The 21,882-nt window shown below is 37.5% G+C and overlaps 1 protein-coding gene across 3 annotated transcripts; it reads right to left on the minus strand.

Moving 5' to 3' along the window:
• Positions 1-5,466: 5,466 nt before the first annotated feature.
• On the minus strand, positions 5,467-21,562 carry usp5 (ubiquitin specific peptidase 5 (isopeptidase T)). 3 transcript variants are annotated; one of them, XM_079240093.1, is made up of 20 exons: positions 21,337-21,562; positions 20,667-20,795; positions 20,502-20,568; positions 19,515-19,642; positions 18,558-18,703; positions 18,074-18,258; positions 15,665-15,759; positions 14,356-14,549; positions 14,106-14,177; positions 12,686-12,773; positions 12,414-12,539; positions 12,179-12,332; positions 10,782-10,944; positions 10,595-10,683; positions 10,362-10,490; positions 8,902-9,045; positions 8,672-8,814; positions 7,782-7,932; positions 7,419-7,503; positions 5,467-6,491 (listed from the first exon to the last, which is right to left on the minus strand). In XM_079240093.1, exons 1-20 carry the CDS (start codon positions 21,442-21,444, stop codon positions 6,398-6,400), a joined length of 2,490 nt encoding a protein of 829 aa, XP_079096219.1. In that variant the 5' UTR covers positions 21,445-21,562; the 3' UTR covers positions 5,467-6,397. The 3 variants fall into 3 exon arrangements, with proteins under 3 accessions (XP_079096219.1, XP_079096218.1, XP_079096220.1); XM_079240092.1 differs by having other exon boundaries at positions 10,305-10,490; XM_079240094.1 differs by lacking the exon at positions 7,419-7,503 and having other exon boundaries at positions 10,305-10,490.
• Between the last annotated feature and the right edge of the window lie 320 nt (positions 21,563-21,882).

A 21,882-nucleotide genomic window follows, 5' to 3' on the forward strand; every position in this document is an offset into this window, starting at 1 on the left:
TTGTTAGGGACGTGAGTCTGCTGGTCTGTAGAGAGAGACTCCGGAGCCCACAGACGATTGGCTGCCATCCCTCGGCTCCAGCCGTACCATCATCATCTCAGGCTCTTTCCCCATTTGCCACACATAAGGACACCTTCATACTTCAGGATTGTCATTACAGGAATTCAGGGTATCTGTGTCTGACTGTGACACAGTTTGACACCTTTGGCTCGACTGTTGCTTTGTTCCTGAAAAGATAGTTTTGGATTGTCCTGGAAGTGTATTTCTGTTGCCATTGTTTGCTGTAGAGTTACAGATTTCATGTCTTGTGCTGGTTTTGAAGTACTGATTTTTCTAAATTGCTGTCGAGTTACAGATCCTTTAGTTTTGCTCGTCTATCTGCGTTTGTCCTTGGATTGGACTGTGGTCTGTGGGTACAGAATTTTTCTTAGCTTTTGGAGGTTTTTTTTGTTAAATAGTGGATTCTGCTTCTGTCACAGGACATTTTAAGTTGTCCCTTATTGTTTTTGTTTGAATAGCTTTGTAAATAAAAATCCCACTTTTTATCTTAACTTTTAGTTGTCATTTTTTCTTTTGTGTTGCAACCCCCTTATCCCTTCTAGACACCACAGGAGTCGTAACACAACAACAGTTGTAATGTTTTACATGAGTGCAAAACAGAAAATTTAAAAAGACATCTTTATCCTCAGTCACAGTAAAGTTTAGAATAGAAAAACTATCAACAGCAATCTTGAACAGTTTACATATTTTTGTATTTTCTGATTTAAAAACATGTAACTTTGAACTGAACAATAAGAGATACAACTGCTTTATTTTCTTTTGTGTGTGTTTTCCTGGATCTGTGGCTCACCTGAGACCACAACAAGAGTATGATTAAATGTTTTTTTCTGCTTCACATCTGAAGTCTCCAGCATCTGTTTCTTTCACATCTGTAATTTCCAGTTTTGTTAACTTTATTTGTGATCTTCCCACAATTTCACCTTTTCCTTCTCCTAAGGATGATAAAATAATACAAAAACAATGTAAATGATAAACATTTTTCAACATATATAAGTTTTATTATTATTGTAAGTACCTTTTGTAGTAACGTGTCTGATTATATTAACTTGTCTAACCATTTCACTTCCTTTATACCATAACAGCTTGTTTCGGTAGCTGTTAACTCCACACTCCAAGGTAACTTTCTTTCCAATTTCTGAGATGAAAACTTTTCCTGCTGCAGAGAGCACACAAAGCACTGCAGAGACACAATAAAATCCATTTAAACACTAAGCTTTATTAAATTTAATCATAATATAACAAACACTATAAGGAGGCAACACAGTTATGTTTAATGTTCAACATCTTATATTTATTCACAGGTGGTTAAGATTTTATCAGCCTGGGATGAGTAAAAACAAAAGCTTCAAAAAACATTTTCCTTAAGTTGATTAAAACATAACACAAGAAACACATGATTTTCTATTTACGATGTTTTTCAGGAGTAGACTCACTCACCAACTCCAAACCACACAATCATCTTCATTCTGTATCTTTAGATCTGAGAAGAAAACATTAAACACAAAAATGGACATTTCTGTGAAGGTAAAATCATTAAAGAAAGAGTCCAAACTCTGAATTACAAAATAAGAAAGTAAAGACTTCATCCATTTTATAGACACATCACACAGTTTCTGTTTGACATGGCTGCTTTACAAGGAAACGTGTGATCCTGAACCAACAAGCTCACCAAACCCGCCCAACGAACACCCACAAACACACATTTCCTTCCTTTAGATTTTTTGTGTTAAATGACAAAATTAGATGGATAGAATTAAATTCTTTGAGTAACAAAAATGAGAAAAACAGCAAATGCCGGAGCTTGCTTAATCTTTCTTCATCAATGATGCATTTTTTTGGTACTTCCGGAGCATTAAAGTTTCATCTGAACGTACATCAGAGACATCTTTGCAGCAAGTTTTTGTCAGGTTTCAATGCTAATAAAAATGTTAAAATGGAAGAATTCTCATGGGAAATCTTTTTGTCATATTTTTTGAGGTTTTGATAAAGATTAAGGACTTATATCGATAAGATGAAATAATTAAACCTTTGTTCATTTCAGAAGGAAATGTTCACTTCTGTTTCTCCGACTCTGGATAAAATAATCTGACCTCCTGATTGATATTAAGAGAAATTGAAAAAATATTATTCTGCAGTTTCAGGTGAAAAATTAATATTTAACCTTAATGATAATATATGTTACACAAAATAAAATGGACCTTGATATTCAGAATTGAAGTGAACCCAGTAAGAACAGCTGCTAAAAAGAAAAGTTTGACGAGAATCTGAACAAACAAATGCTTGAAGAATCATTGGATCACAGGAAAAACGATTTTAAATTAACTTCATTTAGGCGCCTTTATGAGAAATATAGTTATAACAGGACGTTTCGTACGCATTTCAAAGGAAATTTGAGCATTTCTTATCAAGTTTGATTTCCATGACATCACAAAATTGAATTCAGAAGAGTTTTTTGCTATTTAAGTTGGCTTTATAACTTAAGTTCTCAAACTTACAAAAAGTTTCAAATCTTACCTCAATGTTTAATTACTGCAGTGTCTTTTAAATTGCCATTGAAAGCAAATATCTTTCCTTATCCTCTCTGAGCTTCACTTCATTGAAAAAAAAGTGGGTGCTTCAAAAGCTGTAGAAGGCGGAAGAGAACTGAAGAGAAACCAGCACTTGGAAAGTTGTAGGCCGATGCAAACCCCAGCTTTATGTGGGTTTGCTGCTTACATGTCAGCGTAATCTTGCAACATAGGCCTGGCAGTGTGAACAGAGTTTTCATAAATTGAAGCAAGTTTTGTATAACCTGTGTACCTTTGTTGTATTTTCTCTGCAGTGACAAAGTTTTTGTTCTGTTCTATAAAGAATAAAAAACAAAGAAAACTGCTTCTTTGTCAAAGCAGTTGTAACAAAGCATTTGTTTTCCAAATGAAATCAGAATAAAACAATCAGCCTGTAATATTCTGATTTACTGACATTTTCTTTTAATTATGGATGTAGGGACATTTTTATTCATACGCTCAAACAGGGAACACCGTATCAAGATAAAGTCATAACATCCAGTAAAGGAGAAGGAGCCTCAAAGCATCAAACTTAAACTGCAGAATGGCAGCGACTACTGATGGCTGATCAATATTCAGGATAGATCAATCAAAACCTAAGCTCTGCTTGGGGAAAAGGGGCAGCAACATTAATGACATAAGAGTAATTGGAATAAACCAAAAAGATTTAATATTCAACCAACACAATGTCCACAAAACAACCTTGCTGGTTCACACCACAAAACCGCAAAGAAAACCAAACATACAAAGACCAACTACAAGGACTAACAGAGGCAGTCACAACAAGACTAACCAGTCCTAAGAATCCTAACATGGCCAGCTGTTCTACACCAGAACCACAGCTGCCCTGGATGTGCAGTAGAAGCTGGCTTAAATAGTGAAGCTCCAGCTGGCCAGCCAAGGAGCGGGCCAATCACAGGCAGGTGATGGCACAGTCGGGTGTGTCCTGCGGAGCCAGCCTATCACGGAGGTGTGATGGCACAGCCTGTAGAAGTCTGGAGGAGTCAGTCTTGATTCTTTAAATAACATAAGAGACTGAGGTCTGGGGCTGTACAATCTGAAAACATGTTGGTGAAACCGGGACCAGCTCCTTTCCACAGGTCCCAGCTGGTTTTCAGTTTCACTTAGCAAAGTTGCCGTGGTAACAACCTGAATTTGCCTGTCAGTGGATTGAAAGAAAAACAGATGACACCCCCTCCGTCACCCCCAAAAACACCTTATCTGTACATCTGCACCAGTTTCCTGAACTGTGTATATATGCAGTGTGAGATATTTACAGTTTTGTGAGTTGTGAAGTGCGTCAGGGCCTTTGTAGGAGCTTGCTGCTGCGTTTGTTAGCATCCACACATTTTCTCTTTATGTGAAATCCTCCTTAATCTCATTCTGCCATTTATGATAGAATCAAAGGCATCACAGGTCTTTAGGAGGTTTCTCTGAAGCAAACACATCTTGATTATTGAAGATGATCTATCTGTAGAAATAACACACAGACAACACAGTTTGTAATTACCTGCATTGGAAAATAGACAGCAGAAAAGAAGACATGCAGAGGAAACTATTTGATATTAAATTGTAAACTAAATTGTTTTTAACTATCAACAATGTATCAGCAGATATATGAGGATATTTTCTTTTTTGTTTTAACCTATAGTATGCTGAAAGACTTTAAAAATCAAGCAACTTTGAACACATTTTGATAGATCCTTGATGTGCTTTCTTTGTTTTTTGTTGTTGTGTTTGATTCTGCGGCTCATCTGAGACCACAATAACGTGAGTAAATGTTTGTCCATCTACTTCACATCTGAACTCAATATTTCATTATGTAAACACAGACATTTTTCAATCTAGGCGTTATTTCATTGAATACTTTTGATTGGAGTGCCTCTGATCAAAATAACAAATTGAACCATTTTTATTTCCTTTATACCATGACAATCTGTTTGTCCAGCTTTTACCTCCATACTTAAAGCTAACTTCTCAACTTCTGTGATGAGAACTTTTCCTGCTGCAGGTACAGTCTATGTGCAGAGCGCACAGAGCACAGAAAGACACACTAGCATCCATAAACACTCTCCATCTTGGCTTCATTTATTTCTAGGAAAACAGCACAAGCTTCTTTGAGAGACAAAAAGATTTTTATGCATGATGTTTTAAATACTTTACATTAATTGACACAGTGGTTAAGTTTTGATTAAGATTGGATGAATAAAATGTCTCATTATTTTCAATGTTTTTCTGCAGTTGACTCGCCAAACAACAAACATCTTCATTTCCTGTTTGACAGGAGTTGTTTACCAAGAAAGCATAATCCCTTACCAGCAGTGTTAATAGCTTTATACAAAACAATCAAAACAAGAATCTGATTAAGCATCATATTTCTTTTCAACATTTGGTTGGAGGGATTTTATTTAGCCTCCCTTATGGAAAAAATATTACACGTCAAAGCATTTAATACAATCATAAAATATATCCACTTACCAAATTTGATAACTTAGCACAGAATCACATCTAGACATCTTCATCAAAATTTAGCTTTACAATTTAGATTCTTAAACTTGCAACAATTTTGAGATCTAATGTGAATTTTTGCAAGTCTTTTAATGTTATAGGAGACAAAGCTCTTCAAATCCCCTCTGTGCTTAACTTTATTGAAAAACAAGTGTGAAATGGAAAGTTTTAGGCCAACACGAAGCCCAGCTCAGTGTGGGCTTGCAAGTTATACCCACACTTTTTTTTTTTCAGTCTAGGCTTGGCGTTTTAAACAGCTCTCACAAAGCCGAAGTGAGTTCTTTATAAAGAATTGGGGGGGGGGGGACTCACAGGGAAACAAACAAAAAAAAAAAAAAGATTGCAAAGTACAAATACATTGACAGATTCTGAGTTTATTCCTAATCACTAATTTTTATCCTGATGAATCATAAAATGGAAAAAACCAACAGAAACACAAAAGACGACAATGGGTAGTCTGTACTGAAGAACAAGGCAAATCATTGACAGAAAGACAATTCTTTATTTGTCATCACAGCAGAAGTAACAAAGCATTTGTTTCTCAAATAAAAACAAAATAAAACATCAATCACCCTGGAATCACCATTACCAAACCTTTAAGAAAAACAAGTTCATTTGGTGTTTGTTTTGCTTTTTTTTCTCTCTTTTTTTGGTGACTCATTTATTTTTTCATTTACTAACATTTTCTTTCTAAAGTGTGGATGTTGAGACACTTTCACACTCAAACAGAGGCAGCTGTATCAAGTCATAACATCCAGTAAAGGAGAAGGAGCCTGAAAGCATCATACTTAAACTGCAGAAGGGCAGTGACTACTGAAGGCAGTGAGGATCAATAGTCAGGATAGATCAACGGTGACAGTTGAGTAAACTTATCAATGAGGAGCAAATGGACTCAGCAGTCAAAGCCCCCATGATTACTGGGGATTGTTCCCTAAAGCAGGTTAGACTGAACAATCTGAAAACATGTTGGGAGTAAAACCGGGACCAGCTCCTTGCCACAGGTCTCAGCTGGTTCTCGGTTTTACTCAGCAAAGTTTCCGTGGTAACATCCTGAATTTGCCCTTCAGTGGATTGAAAGAAAAAACTGCTAACACCCCCCCACATCACCCCCAAAAAACACCTCATCTGTACATCTGCACCAGTTTACTGAACTGTGTATATATGCAGTCTGAGATATTTATTTACAGTTTTGTCAGTTGTAAAGCGTGTCAGGGCCTTTGTAAGAGCTTGCTGTTGTGTTTGTTAGCATCAACACATTTTCTCTTCATGTGAAATCTTCCATCTCATTCAGCCAGTCTGCGATAAAAGTAAAGGTATCCCAGGTCTTTGGGAGGTTTCTCTGAAGCACACACTTTTTGATCATTAAAGATGACCCATCTGTTAAAACACAGAGAAAACGGTCTGAATACACAGAAGACATGCAGAGGACACAAGTACACATGAGACTATGGAATATTACAATATAAACAATGGTTTTGCTTGTAAATTCTTCTATGAAATACCAATAAACTTTACACTGAACATTGAAAGACATGTGGTGGTGCCCCACAGCTGACATTTTTTCCACTGTTTAGGCATTTTTCCCCATTTCTGATAAATCCAGTAAATTTGCTACCAATCAGAAAAGAAAAGCCACATTATTAATATGCTCACATTTGGCAAACTTTATTGTACTTTCTTTCCTTTTGGAAGAACATATACAGAACTGATATAAATTCCATTGTTTTCTTTTATTTACTGGTTTAATATTTTAACGTGTTTTTGACGAGAACTCCACATACAGGGGCAGCATGAAAATCAATACACAAGATCTATGCACCCACTAGGTTAGGTAGTTACCATGGTAACTTAGTCAGGACATAAGCAAGGCTTTCCCTTAATCCTGCTACATGAAATATCCCACAGCTTCTTAATTTTAGTTTTTTACTTGAGCAGTTTTTCATTATTAGACATTACTTATAATTCCTAGATGAACAGGGATGCTATTTTCCAGTTTTCACTGAATTTTCTCAAACGAGGCAATAATCATTTATATTTTCTACGGTGTTCAAAATGAATCAACTTTAACACATATACTGTTTCTGACACTTCTCAGTGATGTTACTTTTTTAATTAATTTTTTTTTTTGATGATGTGATGTTGCTTTTGAGATCAAACTTAAACATACAGCCATTGTATTTATGAGGATATACCTAATTTATTTGGGTATGTCATTTCCGAATGGGGCAGAAAAAAAGGATCCTGTCAAGAATACAAATTTAACATGATAAAACACGAATTAAAGTAGTTAACACAAACACTTACTGCTGGTCCTTCTTTATGTGACAGACGTAGTGGCCACACATGGTGCTCGTCCCCATGTGACTGATGAAAGCAAACAACTCGTACTCTACAAAAACATGAGTTTGTAACTAAATATACACACACACACACACACACACACATATATATATATACATAGTCTTTTTATACTGTGATTTATATATATATATATATATATATATATATATATATATATATATATATATATATATATATATATATAAATCACAGTATAAAAAGACTATGATAGAAGGTTTGTAATCAGTTTTCTGCTCATCACTGTGGGCACAAACTCAGAGTGAGGTTTTAACTGGATCCTCTTTCTGTCCTCTTGTGTGTACTTACTTCCTGGTCCGTCTCTGACACGAGGTCCAGGTGGAGGATCCCTGCCACCCTCGCTCTCTGCGGCAGAGCGACCTCCTTCAGACACATCCATGGACTCCAGGTCATCCAGGTGAGAGAATATCCAGTCTACTGCACGGTCGAGGACATTACTCTGTTTAAAAAAAAAAAATTTTTTTTAAAAAGAAAAAAGAAAAAACCCAATTATAGCATAATTAAATGTTACGAAAGGAGAATTGAGTAAAATACAATCTTTTGCTTCATTATTTTTTTTTATTGTAAATATTAAATTCAAGGGCTAAAAACTGCTAAGTCCATGAGAAAATGGCTAATATTTTCTGAAACTGAGTTTGCTGCATTTACATCATCTGTATTTTGTTTGACTATGATACATTATCAAACCTTAAAGCTATAGTTGGTAATCTTGCTCAGACTTTTTTTTTTTTTTTTTTTAAACTCTGGGTGAAGTGGTTCCCCATCCTGATAGTAGATAAGTTGTTTTTTTTTTAGTCAACATAAGTTCTGCTTTCTTTGTTAATTTAGTGTTTGAGGTTTGAATGCAGGTTGAAGCTGGTCGATGAGGTTCCTGTGACAAATTCCAGTCAGCCTTTAAAAAATATTTGCACCTGTTAGGAAATGTATTAAAAGTTGTATTAGCTAACAAATCTGTGTTACTGATGCCCAGAGTCTCTTTTTTTTCCAGGGCTTTAGAGACTATTAAGCGGAATCATATGACTCATTAAACTTCATTTGATCACTGAAGTAAATGCTGTTATCACACACTAAAGAGAAAATCTACAAAAACAAGCAAAACTTGGCTAAATGATTATCCCATTTAAAGGGAGATATATGATCAATATCTGGTGTCTAACTGGTGAGAGCTCAATTCTAACCGTTGCTCGGAGAGCTTTGGTTGCCTGATCTCGGCTGAAGCCCATGGAAACAATTGTTGCCAGGTGCTCCTCAGACAGGCTTTCTGTGGGTGTGGTCCCCGGTCCAGAACTGCTGCCTGGCAACACCAGGGGGGCTGAAAAATCTGCAGCCAATCAGAAGAGAAAGACATGAAGACAGACGGGAGTAGTCAGCTGAAAAGCTGACTAATGAATGCCTTTTTCACACATACCTGGGTCATCCATGTGACCCATGATCCAGTTCATGGCAGCATCGATTCCAGTGTTCCCGGTGTAGTACACCGCTTTCCTGCAGGCCTCCAGTGGAAATCCCATTTCACATAACTGGGACACAGTGGAGTCATCAAGGACTGGAGCTGAGAGTAAGGTGAGAAGGCTGAGTTATTTGAATGTATGTCAGTAAAGATTTAGATGGAAATACAAAAAAAAGAGAAAAAAAAACCTAGCACATCTATAAAGAAAAACAAAAAAAACTGGGTTGGACTCTATTAGAAAAATCATCTAATTAATTACATACTTATGAATTAATTTTAGTAAAATTTAGTCAACGTCTGAATGAAATATAGGACACAGACGTTAAACTTAAGCTCTAGGAATGTTTGGAAAAATGGATTTAATACGCAGATTTAATTGCATTTTTACTCAAAATAGTAGAAATATAAATGGAAAATATCACTGGTCAAAACTGAAGTGACCTCAAGTTAAATTGCCATTTGAGCATTTTAACTAACAGCATCAGCTGTTCTCTAAAAGTCTACAACATGTTAGCATACCCTTAACTTTTTAAAGAATTTTCTTTCACACTCTTTATGAACAGACAATATCTGTCAGTGTGTGATCAACCACTGGCTGCTTTACACGTTTCATGTTCAGTGTGATTGCTGAGACAGGCTCCAGCTTCCCTGCAATCCTTAACTGGACAAAGTGGTTATATATCAAAAAGGATGTATGTTCTGTTCAGTCTGGTCATGGAACGGACGTGATCATATCCTGCTCTGACAACAGCTTGGAGTGGCTTTTAGATGGCTAAGGGGCTTGTAGCAGTACCTACAGCTGCTCCCTGAGAGGAGTAAATGATACATTCTTTTAAGACAGTCTCCAAAAGTCTCCAGTAAGGCTAGAAACAAAGTTGCTAGATTTGTCACTAGTTACCTTTTAATTAAAGGGGAAAAAAAAAACAAAAAAAACACAAACTCATGAAAGAGGTCTAAAAAGGTCTTAAACACAGTGTCAAAGTAGATTAATTATTAGCAAAGCTCTACTGTGTGTACCAGGAAATTGTCCACTTTGAAGCACAAACTACAATTAAGTGCAAACATTTTTTCCCCACTTATTTGTAATTAATTTAATCATAATTTTCATGTTTAAGTCCCAACCCTATAAAAAAAACCCATAAATGAATAAGATGGTTTTGAATTAAATGTAAGGATAAAAGTCAAATTACATGAAGACATCTTTAAAATGCAAAACAAATCACTTCACATGATTCAAACAAATGAGGCAACGGAGGGACTTATGAAAACAGAAAAGACAGAAAAAAAGAAAAGAAAAGAAAAAGAAAAGAGTGGACAAGTAAGTTTCACAGAAAGAAAAGGAGCAGAAATGACAGACTGACACAGCAGTGGGGAGTAGAGCGAGTCGTCCTCCTCGTTGCCATGGGAACCCAGGATACCTTTAACCTCCACATCTGGGGTCATGAGTGGGGGTGGGGCGACCTCTGGTAGAAGCTCTTCCCCCGGCTGCTGTCCAGTTGCACGCAGTGCACTAAGATCCAGGGTATCAGGAACATCGATGCTCACATCTGCACAGAGGAATCATGCATCATATAACAGTGATTTAAAACAACTGACAAAGGGAAACTTGTATAGAGCGTTACAATAAACATTAAATTGTCTTTTTGCTCACCCAGTTTCTTGGGAACCCAGTCAAGGCCAAAAGTGAACTTCTTAATCTGGATAACCAAGTGGTCGGGGAAGGAGGCAAAGCGGGTTGTTCTGAGAGATTAAACAAAATCTGGCATTAACAAAAACACATCTTTAAACAGTGTCCAATGGATCACTTTCAGTTTGAGAGTGGTCGTCTCTCCCCGTACTTGGTAGCAGTAGTCTTGGCTTGAACGGCTGAGCTCCAGAAGTCTGTGAGGATTTCTGGTTCACTGAGAGCTGCCATGCAAGCTGTGAAGGGGATTTGTGCACGCACTGTAGATGCTGATGAGTCTCCTTCTTCACGGCGGCGCTCTGCCTCCTGAAGCTCCTCTGTGAATTTGAAAAATAGTCCATCAATTTAACAACCTTATTTATTTTTGAGTTTCTAATGCATTCCTGTCACTCACATTATGTTTATGACTTAGACCAGCGGTTCTCAACCTTTTTGCAACACAGTACCCCTTGCTAAATATTTTTTTCAGCCACTTACCCCCTAACCACTGCAAAGTATTTTTGGTTAAGAAAAAACATGAAATACAGCACATTCTCATTTATGTTTGGTTTATTAAACTTTGAACCAAGCAAAACAATGGAAATCTATACAATGCTTCAACCAGAACTCCATTTTTTGCGTTGTCAAAGTGATAGTGACTGACAAATATGCTTTGGCTCGTAACGGGGTGGGGTTCAATTCACGTCGAAATGTGGGATTTTGGGAGGAATAAAATCCTGTCAATCTATATGTAAATTCAGTTTAGGAATGTATACCTACATTGAAATATATTAAATATTTATAAAATATTATGTTTATATTCTTTTGTTTCAAGATGTTTTAAAGAACACATTAAAAGGTGGAGTGTATTTTTGACGAATCTGTCATTTATTTGTGTTTATCACCAAGATATTTGCAGAACAAAAAGCATTTGCTGAAAAAGTACCGAGCTAAAGATGATTTTATAGGTTCTGTAAGAAACCGAACTATTGAAACATATCTTTTATATGCAGATTAAGCCCCCAAACACAACTACTGTTGCAGTTTCTGTTGCAATTCCAGAGATAGTAAGGCCATTCACAAATGTAGAATACATGAGAAAATGTTTCATTATGATAGGTATACATCTATTCTTGGAGTTGAGACAAATTGGAGACATGTCTCTCTGCAAACATCATCAAGGAAAAGCTTGTTAAAAGTACAACACATCCCGACTAAACTGATTCGGCTTCTGCAAACTCAACATGATGAGTAAAGTAATGCTGACAGTACTGAGCAGACAGGGTTCTTGTGTGGGAACTCTGATGGTGCACACAGGTTTGATATTTTCCTTTTGACAGAACACAAAATGCAAACAGTTTTCTTTATGGTATTCAAATATGTCTAACAGCTAAAATATGTAAAATATTTAGATTTGGTGGGACTGTGATAAAAATGGCTCTTTTGTCAGTAAATGTGGCAGACCCCTGACTTGGCTTTTAAGATTCTGCTGTCCACAGTAAGAATAGCTTTTATTGCTGATAATGTGTAAAACTTTACTTAGTTGGACATTAGAGCCCATCAGCTCCTCACCTGTGTTTGTGGCCTGGTCCATGGGTACAGGTAGCTGTACTATGTAATCCACCCGCTGCGTGTACTTGGCTTTTTGAGATTGCTGACACACAATCCTCTCCTCTACCAGGAACCTGAAGGCTTCAGATGGGTTTGACCCAGAGCGACAGTTTCTCTGACACAGAAAAGACAGTGATTTTAAAAAAGGGAGGAAGACTGAGGAGCAATGAAAGAAAAATAAGAAAAACAGCTTTACCTCCACCATGTTAATGAAGTGCAATAAAAACTCTTGAGCATCCTGCTGTCGATTGGTGGAGAACTCTGGGTGACCCCGTCCAACCAGTGCCTTAAACATTTGGGGTGCTATTCCAATTTGGTCTCCCTGAAAAACAAACATATATGATAAATACAATAAAGGAGGTAAATTTTGCGGAGCAAATATATGGTTCAGTTTCACTGATTTCTGAGAGAAAATGAATAGATCTGTAAACATAAAGTTGTAACTCCTCTCTGAGCGTTTCTTCTTACCCTGGGTTCAGATGCACAGTTTTCATCTCCAGAGTCTGGTGCTGGTTTAGAATACTCTCCTGACAACAGACCATAACCCAGCTTAGCTCTGTGATGAAAAACAAAGCTTACATCAATGCACATTCAACACAGTGCCAGAGACTCTCGCAGGAGGAGGATTTGGGTATAGACCTGGATGTATTTTTGTCTTCCAGATCATAGGCTGGCATGTCTAATCATGAAGGAGCTTTTCTGGTGTGAATATAAAAGCTTTTTTTGTTTTAAAAAATAAAATAAAGCCACATAACAATCCCCCCAGGTACAATTTGATGTAGGTGAAAAGATGAAAATGGTGTAAAAAATCAATCAGTGCAACTTGTACTGACTGCTGAAAGTAGGCATACGATCACTCATCAAGCTTTTCCTGTGGAAATGGGATGTCTCAAGTGGAAGTACAAATGTTTGGCTTTTTCCTTTTGCATCAAAGTAAAGCTGGTATTTTAACTGAAATTGAATAAATCATTGAATTAATATCATTTGGAAAATCAAACTGAATTGAGAATTTTTTTTTATAGACTCTATAGAACATTTGCCATTTTTCCCGTAATGCACCCCCTATCGACGGCTAGTTCAGCATTCATCTTGCATCTTACCTGACCTGTTGGCGTTCTCCAGTCTGCAAAATAATCTTACAGTGACTCTTGTTTTGTCACTTTTGCTCTTAATCTTCTTGGGGTTTTTTTGCTGAATGTTTCACCCTAAAGTGAAACATCACATCCCGGTTGGAAAAGTTATATGGTGCGGTTTCTCAGCCTCGGGATGCTGCTGGGTAGCAGCGGCTGTAGAAATGCACATGATAGATGTCACTGGGTCATCTAAGAAGTCTGGGACGTGGAGTTTTAGGGTGAGATGGTTACATAACGCTTCTTTAAATCAGAATTGGTTCAATTCTGAACATAAATATCAATAACCAACCCCAATCAGTTTAAACAGCGCACAGAAGAGGCAAACCCACTGGGGCAAAGTTAAAATGAAAAGAAGCCAGAAGTCTTGATACACCTCTCTAATATAAAACAGATTATTTTGATTCATGAAACAACCCACAGCAAAAAGGTAAATATCACGTTTGGGAAAAACAAAAAACAAAAAAACCAGTAGCTTTGAAAGAAGCATTAAATCAGTGTTCTGGCTGACAGAAAAGTCTGTCTTGTATATGCTTTCTTTCATTTACAGTGTTGGAATTTTAATGAAGTATAAGAGCCATGGGTAAAGTGTGTGTGTGTTGGAAAATGGATATTAAGTTATTTTAAAAGGAAACACTCCACACTCCCTAATCTATTATAACTAAAGAATAATCCTTTCTCCCCGTACAGCACCACTGATGGATGCTTTCAGGCATCTTATAGTTATACAACAGGTTCATATGCATAATGACACTTACACTTGGGTTTTGAAGTCCTGGGTTGGGTCGCTGGGTGCTTCATCAATAATCTTGTCTATGTCAGACACATACCTGTAAGGCAGTGGTAAAAGGATATGAAAATGATGTGCTTTCATAATTTTATAATGACTGCTGGATATTATGACCCCCTTACAGTTTCAAAGCAACATTTTCTTTCACTCTGAAAAAGGCAAAAATTGGTAGGGGCAATAGGATGGTGATTATTAAAAATATAAAGGGGAATACTTACTTGCTCTGGAAGTCAGGAATGGTGAAGAGCACTTGCATGACAGAATTGAGGTAGCAGCTGTTTCCCAGGTTCTTCATACCCGTAAGACCGGGACCAAACAAGGGCCGCAGGGTGGTACCAGACTCCTGAATTACCTCCCACTCTCCCACACGCTGGTTCACAGCAATCTCCAACTCTGTCATCGTCCGCTCAGTCTGGAACAGACAATTCAAAGATAAGACACTGAAGAATGTGAAGTGCAGGAAAAGTAAATTAGTTGCAAGTCCTGAGATGTACAGAATGATGAGCAAAACAAGCCTGAATTTGGTACTAATGAGGGGAAGCAGATGAGCAAGAAACAGCTAAATTGCAACGCTGAGAGCTGCAATCTGTTGTAGCACTATTTCTACACACCATCTGTGACACATCATTTAGTGTGTGAAAAACATCAGCAAGACAACAAATCACATTACAGAGCGCAGTCAGAGGCACATAGACCTTAGACATCAACAACTGTATTATCTCTACTCTGCATAAGAGGAGAGGCAGCCGACAAAGAAATGAAGGGCAGTTGGGGATCAGAGAATATACATATATAATATACATTATACTGGAGAATGTAAACAGTAGCCAGATTTGACATGCAGAGTATCACTGCTTTACTGTTTAGTAATAAAAATATAATCATTTAATCTTAATTAAATCCAAGTTATTAAAAAGATACATAAGAATAAAACAAAGCCAGTACTTGAAAGCAGAGACATTAAATGTGCTTTATGGTTTTCTTTTTTCTCAGAACTACTGGCTTTTTAACGCTGCAGCAGAATCTCAGAGCCTTTTAGTAGTAACACATATTTTCTACCTCCTCCACGAGGCAGAGCCAATTATAATTATATGGATGTCTGACTAGACTATAAAATCCAATAATACCTATAGTAGAATTTATAACACATACACACATGTACATCAGAGGACTGATCAATATGTCTGTCTATAACAGGGTGTCCAAATTCAGTCCTCGAGGGCCGATGTCCTGCAGTGTCCTGTCCTCACTGTATTCCTGCTTCAACACACCTGACTCAAATTAAATGGATCTAACAGCCTGTGAATTTCAGCACAATGACTTGTTAGTCATTGTGTGTTTGAGAAGGGATAAATCAAAATCCTGCAGGACTGTGGCCCTTGAGGACCAGAGCTGGAACATCCCTGATCTGACACAGAAACTCAAAAAAATAAAGAAAAAGACCTGCAGCCTACAATTGTCAATAAGTGAACGTTAAAACAAAATTAGTCCGTTTGAACTACGAAATAACATTTGCACAAAACTTACTTTCTCCATGGTCATCATGTCGATGCCAAAGTGGGTGAGGTGCTCTGGTAACTTGGAATCCAGCACCATGTCATCCTCATCATAGGAGTAAACATCTGAACACACAATAAAAAAAGAGTAACAGCTTAAGGACAACAATACAGACAGACGTACATAATAAATACATCAACCAGAATTCCTAGATTTAGTTCTCCACATTGAACAGAAACATATTACAACTGTTTTTCACAAGCTGACACAATTTACTAATGTCTTAATGAGCTGTCGGCGATATGGTTTGATCAAAATAATATTTAAAATAAACAAAGGCGAAGTAGAAACTTCCTTTTTTTTTTTTTTTATTAATTTCCATCTCTAATGTCTCAACAAATCATTTCAGGGGCACGCAGTGACCCACAACTCTTTTCTAACACTACCCCTCAAGGTCTACATCTTAACATCCGTAGGACTTAATAACCCTCAGAATACAAAAATATGGCATTAGTGCTTATTGTAAATAGAGAGAGATCAGAAAACACATCAAATTATTAGAAAATACTCAACTTAAAAAAAAAATTAAATTGTAAAGTATTCATATATTTAACTGCATGGTCTGCAGACAGTTTGCTAAATTTTAAATCTAAGCTGAAAACACCTTTGCATGCTTTGGCTGATTGTGGTCACAGAATTGAACCTTTTATGTGGAACGAGTTTTGTCCATGTGTTTATATGGTTTATTTTCTTTATTGATAAGTAAAGCGCTTGGGATGCTGTGGCAGTTTGAATGTGTTATATAAATAAATTTGACATCAACATATCCTTTGCCTGTTAGGATTATGAACCCCTCTTTTAGCAACAATGTTGTTCTATAACATGCATGAATTGAGTCCAACTTGTTAAACAGCTGCTGACTGGTTAATAAGTATAACTGAGAACTTGTGCTGCAATTTATTGCATATTGGCTTCTCAAGGTAAGGACGTCACCATCACTTTATTGGTCTGAATTTTGCTTAAAGAAGCATCCTGAATTTTTCTCTGTGACTTTGTCAACGATGCGCCCCTAACTGACTGCTACTTTGGCATCCATCTTGCATCCCTCCAGTAAATGCAAGCGATCCTGAGAGTAAATGTCTGTCATGTCGCTTGCTCTGTCCCTTTCTCTTTCTTTTCCTCACCTCTTCAGAATGGGCCGCTGTGTATGCTCAAAGTGACCAATGTGCAAAACTCAGCTGCAACATCACGCACATCCCAGAAGCAAAAGCTGTCAAGTGCAGTTTCTCAGCCTCTGGATGCTGCAGTGATAGCTCCACAAATGCATCCATAGTTGACAACTGGTGTTTTACTGGCAAAATTCACCGGATGCACTTTGGGTTTTATCAACCAATTTCCTGCCTGAATGATCCACTCTGCTCTGATTGACGAGGTTTCAAAGCAACAAGCAGTAAAAATAAAACTGATGCGTATTTTAGAGAAGCAAAAAGTGACGGCACTGCCTGGGATGCTTAAGAAATGCACCGCAGTGCACCTGGTAGAACCAGTCCTGTTGACTGACATTGCCACGGTCAGCTGTGAAGGTGTGGCGCAGCTGCGCCGCTTTCACATTCAGTGGGACTGAGGGGTTTCTCTTTTATTGAGGTACTTGTTTGGGGAGCTCTCTGCAGCTGGAAACAAACATACATAGAGTCCTCCAACAAACTAACAATGCATAGCTCTCAGAGTTGATGCGGCAGTACAACAGACTTAATGTCGGCTTGAACTGGAAATGGAGGCAGTGTCATCACGATAACATGGACAAGTATAAACCCTTAAACAAAAAAAAAAAAGCTGTGACAGTAGGACGGTGCAAAAAAAAACAAAAAAAACAAAAAAAACAAAACATTTTTGGTAATATTTTCACGCTGCCCTTTGAAAGAAGGTATCAGTACACAGCATCTAAAGAAATTCAGTTGTACCTGAATTCCTCTGACCTCAGAGTCTGTACTATGAGCAGTTGGTTTTACAATGTATTTTCCTTCACAAAACCTAGTGATTTTTTTTTTTTTTAAATCAAGACAAAAACCATAAACAGGAAAAGCTGACTAACAGGCATTTACATTTAAAATTGTTTGATTTTCAGCACTGCCCCATGTAGAAGTGCAAAGCCAGAAAAGTATAGTCACATGTTCACAAATGTTCAGCCACTTGAGTAGAGGTACAGATAGAGGAAGTGGATAACTCTGCAGAATGATGCAAGTTTACTTTGCCAATAAGAGTGTCTGACAAAATGTATGTTCTTCAAATATAGGCAGTCTAAAGTAAAACATCAGGGTTGTGTTTGTTAGTTTTAAGCTGGCAGAGACTTATGGAAACCAAATAACACCAAACAAAGATAATATGTTTTGCTTTTACCATTTTAAACCACAAAAAAAATCATTAAGTTTTGCTACTTACCAGCGCCATCAGGAGTGATAGTACCAAGTTTGACTGCAAGTGGGTAGCCAGTCTCCTGAAAGTGGAGCAGGGCATGGTTGTTGCCTCCAGATCCATCAAAATACCTGCGACCACACAGCACTTTTCCATCTGTGAGGTTCATCCAAAGATTCTCCTGAAGGTCACACACTTCACACCGCCAGCCACTACAAAGCAAGAAAACAGAAGAACATCCAGTACCAGTCAAGCCAGGATACACTTACTATCCTTGAAGTCAGTGTGTTTTAATGGTAAAAACAGCACAGGTATCTGTGCTTTCATTGGGTGTAACACTAATTTATAAATCGTTGAATTAATTTTTCCTCAAAGAGAAAACATATTGACTGTAGATTTTTTTTTTTTTTAATGCAAGAAGACTTTTACTATGTTCAGACGGTTTGTTTACTCAATTTAGAATATGAGATCATTTGTGTTTATGGCATTTAACAAGCATATGTGACTTCACCTGGGAGGGATTTTCACTCCATTGTCAAGCTGTTTGAGGTCAGCTGCATGCCTTGACTCCTGTCTCACCTCTCCATCCCACTGCTGAACTTGCAAGGTATGAGACACTGAGTCAGCTGCCATGATACCTGCCATTGACAGAGACACCTAGAAGTAGAGCATATGAATCAGAAGGTGAAAAAAGCAAAGAAAAAGGGAAAATCAGACTTAAAGCTGGGGTAGGTAATGTTGGGGAGCTAGCCAGATGTGAAAGTGACACCCTATCTTGGCTCCTCCCTCTCTGGTTTTGCTCCTTGCGTGATCCAAGGCTTTTTTCTTAGCTTCAAGGAAGTTATGTTTTTACTGGCGTTCATCTGTTTGTGTTCAAGATAACTCAAATAGCTATGGATGGATTTTAATTACATTTTTTGGAGTTGTTGGAAATGTCAAAAGGAAAAACAGGTTTAAGTTTGGTGGTGATCCAGATCATTGTTTGGATCCTTCAATTCGGCCCGAACGTTTTGATTGGTCAGAGTTTTTACAGATTTACATTAAACTGATTGGTATAACTATATTTCTTATCGTTAATGATTACAAAACGTACAGACTACAATCAGGATGTGGAACCACTTCACCCGGAGTAAAAAAAATAAAAAAAATAAAAAAAGTCTCCGAGCAAGATTATCTACTCAAGGTTTAAGAACTCATGATGAATTTCTCAATTTTAACAGTTTATAAATCATATGTCAAAGATTCTTGTTTAGATCTCACATTGTTCTCAAAAAAATATTACAAATTAAAATGTGATGTATTTTTAAGCCAAATTTGTTAAACATTGTGGATGTTACCTGCGTTTGCAGAAAATCTCCTTTGCATCAATAAAACTCATCAAAATGTCAAAAATCTAAAGTTTTGGGGGATTTTTCTTTTATAATATCACAACATCCGACAAAGCGGTGCTTGGCACTGTAAGGCTCACCCGCTCTTTCACAACATCCGGCATTGTGGCAAGGTCCTCTGTTGTCACTTCCTGTCTGTCTGGTAAAATGACCACCTTCACATCCTCCTCATACTGCTCCTGCTCCACATCAAAACCCCCTTCAATTCCTGGACGGAAGAAAAATTCAACACAAAAGGTGAATGAGGGCCTCTCAAAAGAGGATACCTGCATAATTTGGGCACCCTGTTCAAACTTTCTGTTCCTGTGAACAGGTCACCAAGTCTTATCTGACAGCTTAAGAGCTTTAGAAAGTCTTTGTCGACTCTGCACACCACTGCAACACACTAAAACATAGCGACACGTTTGATGAAAAGTTTAAAAAAAAAAAAAAAGATCCTCAAAAAAAAATTCAGTGTCAGAACTTTGCAAATTAAAATGCAAAAATTGGGAAACAATTTCACCAAAAGGATACAACTTCCACAGGTAAGATGGAGGGACATTGATCATGATTTGGGTTGGTGTTGCAGTTGGTGGCACAGGGACTATTTTACAGGTAAAGGCACAAATTAGTTCAAACAAGACAAAAAAATCTATTACAGGTTCTGCAGGAAGTGCAAAGTGAAATTTTTGCTATGATCTATTTGGTTGGCCAATCTGAACACTACAGAACATCCATAGGTATGCTTTAAAAAGGGCAATACATGCAAGAGGGCTAAGCTCTTTTGTGTACCTATGAGTCTTTTGCTAATTATATATATATATATATATGTGTGTGTGTGTGTGTGTATATATATATGGTTTTTTTTTCTACACTGAAACAAACACCAATGAGCTTTTGTACAACAGAAGGGTTTCCTAGTACTTTATTTTCCTTTTACCATTTTAAAACTTTACTAGATTGAAGTAAAAAAGAAATCTTTGAGAGATTAACTGGATGTTATGGAAATAACTTTTTTAGTTTATAATAAGAGAATTTTTACCAGGTGAAAAATCTTTGACAGTGTAAATCTTGACCCATGTACCTACCTATAGCCAATCTGGTTGGCTTTTTCTTAGGTGGGTGTCCAGAGCCTGAGTTATTGTCATCTTCCTTCTGTGAGAATATCATAAAATAACAGGTCAGTTTTCAGGTTAAATCACTGAGCATGAAAGGAAAACGCCTGAGGTTCAAAGATAAGCACTAAAATCTACCTTTGCTTTACGAGTCCGAGTGATGTGCAGGTAAGCTCTCTGGCCAGTGCGAGCATGGTGCCTGTCCACATACTGACTACCAAAACCCAAGAAACTATTCATGCACACGTACAGGCCTCCTTCACTCTCCTGTAAAGAAAGCAGAGACAGTAACAAATGTCAAAACTTTGGTCTTGTCTTCAACCGCCGTGTCTTAAACAACAAAACTACATTTGGAGCCAATTGATGCACATGACAAAGCATCAGTTACAGTAACCTAGTTTTTTTTTTAGTATCTGGCAAGTTTTAACAATCGGCGACTTTTGATAAATCTCTATTACCCTTATCTACGGGAAATAAAACATTTAAAAAATTATACTCTTTGAGTAAAATAACATTAAAGCTACGATTGTGAGAGTAAAGTGTCTCAGTTAGCTTGTTTGCTACTTTGACAGACCAGCTAGCCAAAAAGCTAGAGCAGCTAAGTTTCCATTACAGTGCATTATTAGCTTAGCTTGGTGCTAGCCTGCTACTTAGCTAAAACATAAAATAACGTAAAACAGACCCGTAAAGTGGGACAGCGCAGGCAAAATGACATGTTACACTAAAGCAATAAAGTCTAAAGAAATGAGAAAATAGAATCTGCTTGTTTGTCTAACTCAGGTTGCGATTTACAAAGGAGATGGCTCACCGGCGAGGAAAATGACAGGGCGCATTCGTCTTTGTGGACACGGTCCCCGGGCTTCGGGACGCGAATTGTGGACAAAACCGACATCAAAACCTCACCAACATCAGCCATGGCGAGCTCACTTGTATTAGTCACTAATAGTGAGTAGGACACTTGCTCTTCTTAGTTTGGACACCCAGCCTATCGATTCCCCGGCTCGGAAGAGCGTCTGTCGTCTAACCTGTCTGCCGCTGTGTTTGCCTGAATGAATCGTCTAGTGCAGCCCCGTATTGAAGGAAGGCCGAGCGAGGATCTACAATCGTTACCGTAATCCTTCAAATATGAATACCGCTGTAATTTATGTAGGGTAATCAATCTGCATTCCCACTTCATGATGTTATATCGCTAATTCAAACAAATATGTATTTGAGAATGGTAAAATGCCAGATTAGATTAATTTATCATCATAACCCAAATAGTATTAATCTAGGCCGTTTTACTTGTGCAGTTACGGTAACACACGCAGACTGAATCGGAAAACGGCGCTCTCTTGCGGAGAAAGGGGAGTAT

Source organism: Telmatherina bonti (genome assembly GCF_933228915.1).
Source record: "Telmatherina bonti genome assembly, chromosome: 5".
Lineage (NCBI taxonomy): Eukaryota > Metazoa > Chordata > Actinopteri > Atheriniformes > Telmatherinidae > Telmatherina > Telmatherina bonti.

Coding starts and splice junctions, on each gene's coding strand:
- usp5 (XM_079240092.1), bottom strand. CDS start 21,444: ATGGCTGATGTTGGTGAGGTTTTGATGTCGGTTTTGTCCACAATTCGC. Junction 15,760..18,073: donor TATCACTCCTGATGGCGCTG/GTAAGTAGCAAA, acceptor TTGTGTGTTCAG/ATGTTTACTCCTATGATGAG. Junction 14,550..15,664: donor ACATGATGACCATGGAGAAA/GTAAGTTTTGTG, acceptor TGTCTGTTCCAG/ACTGAGCGGACGATGACAGA.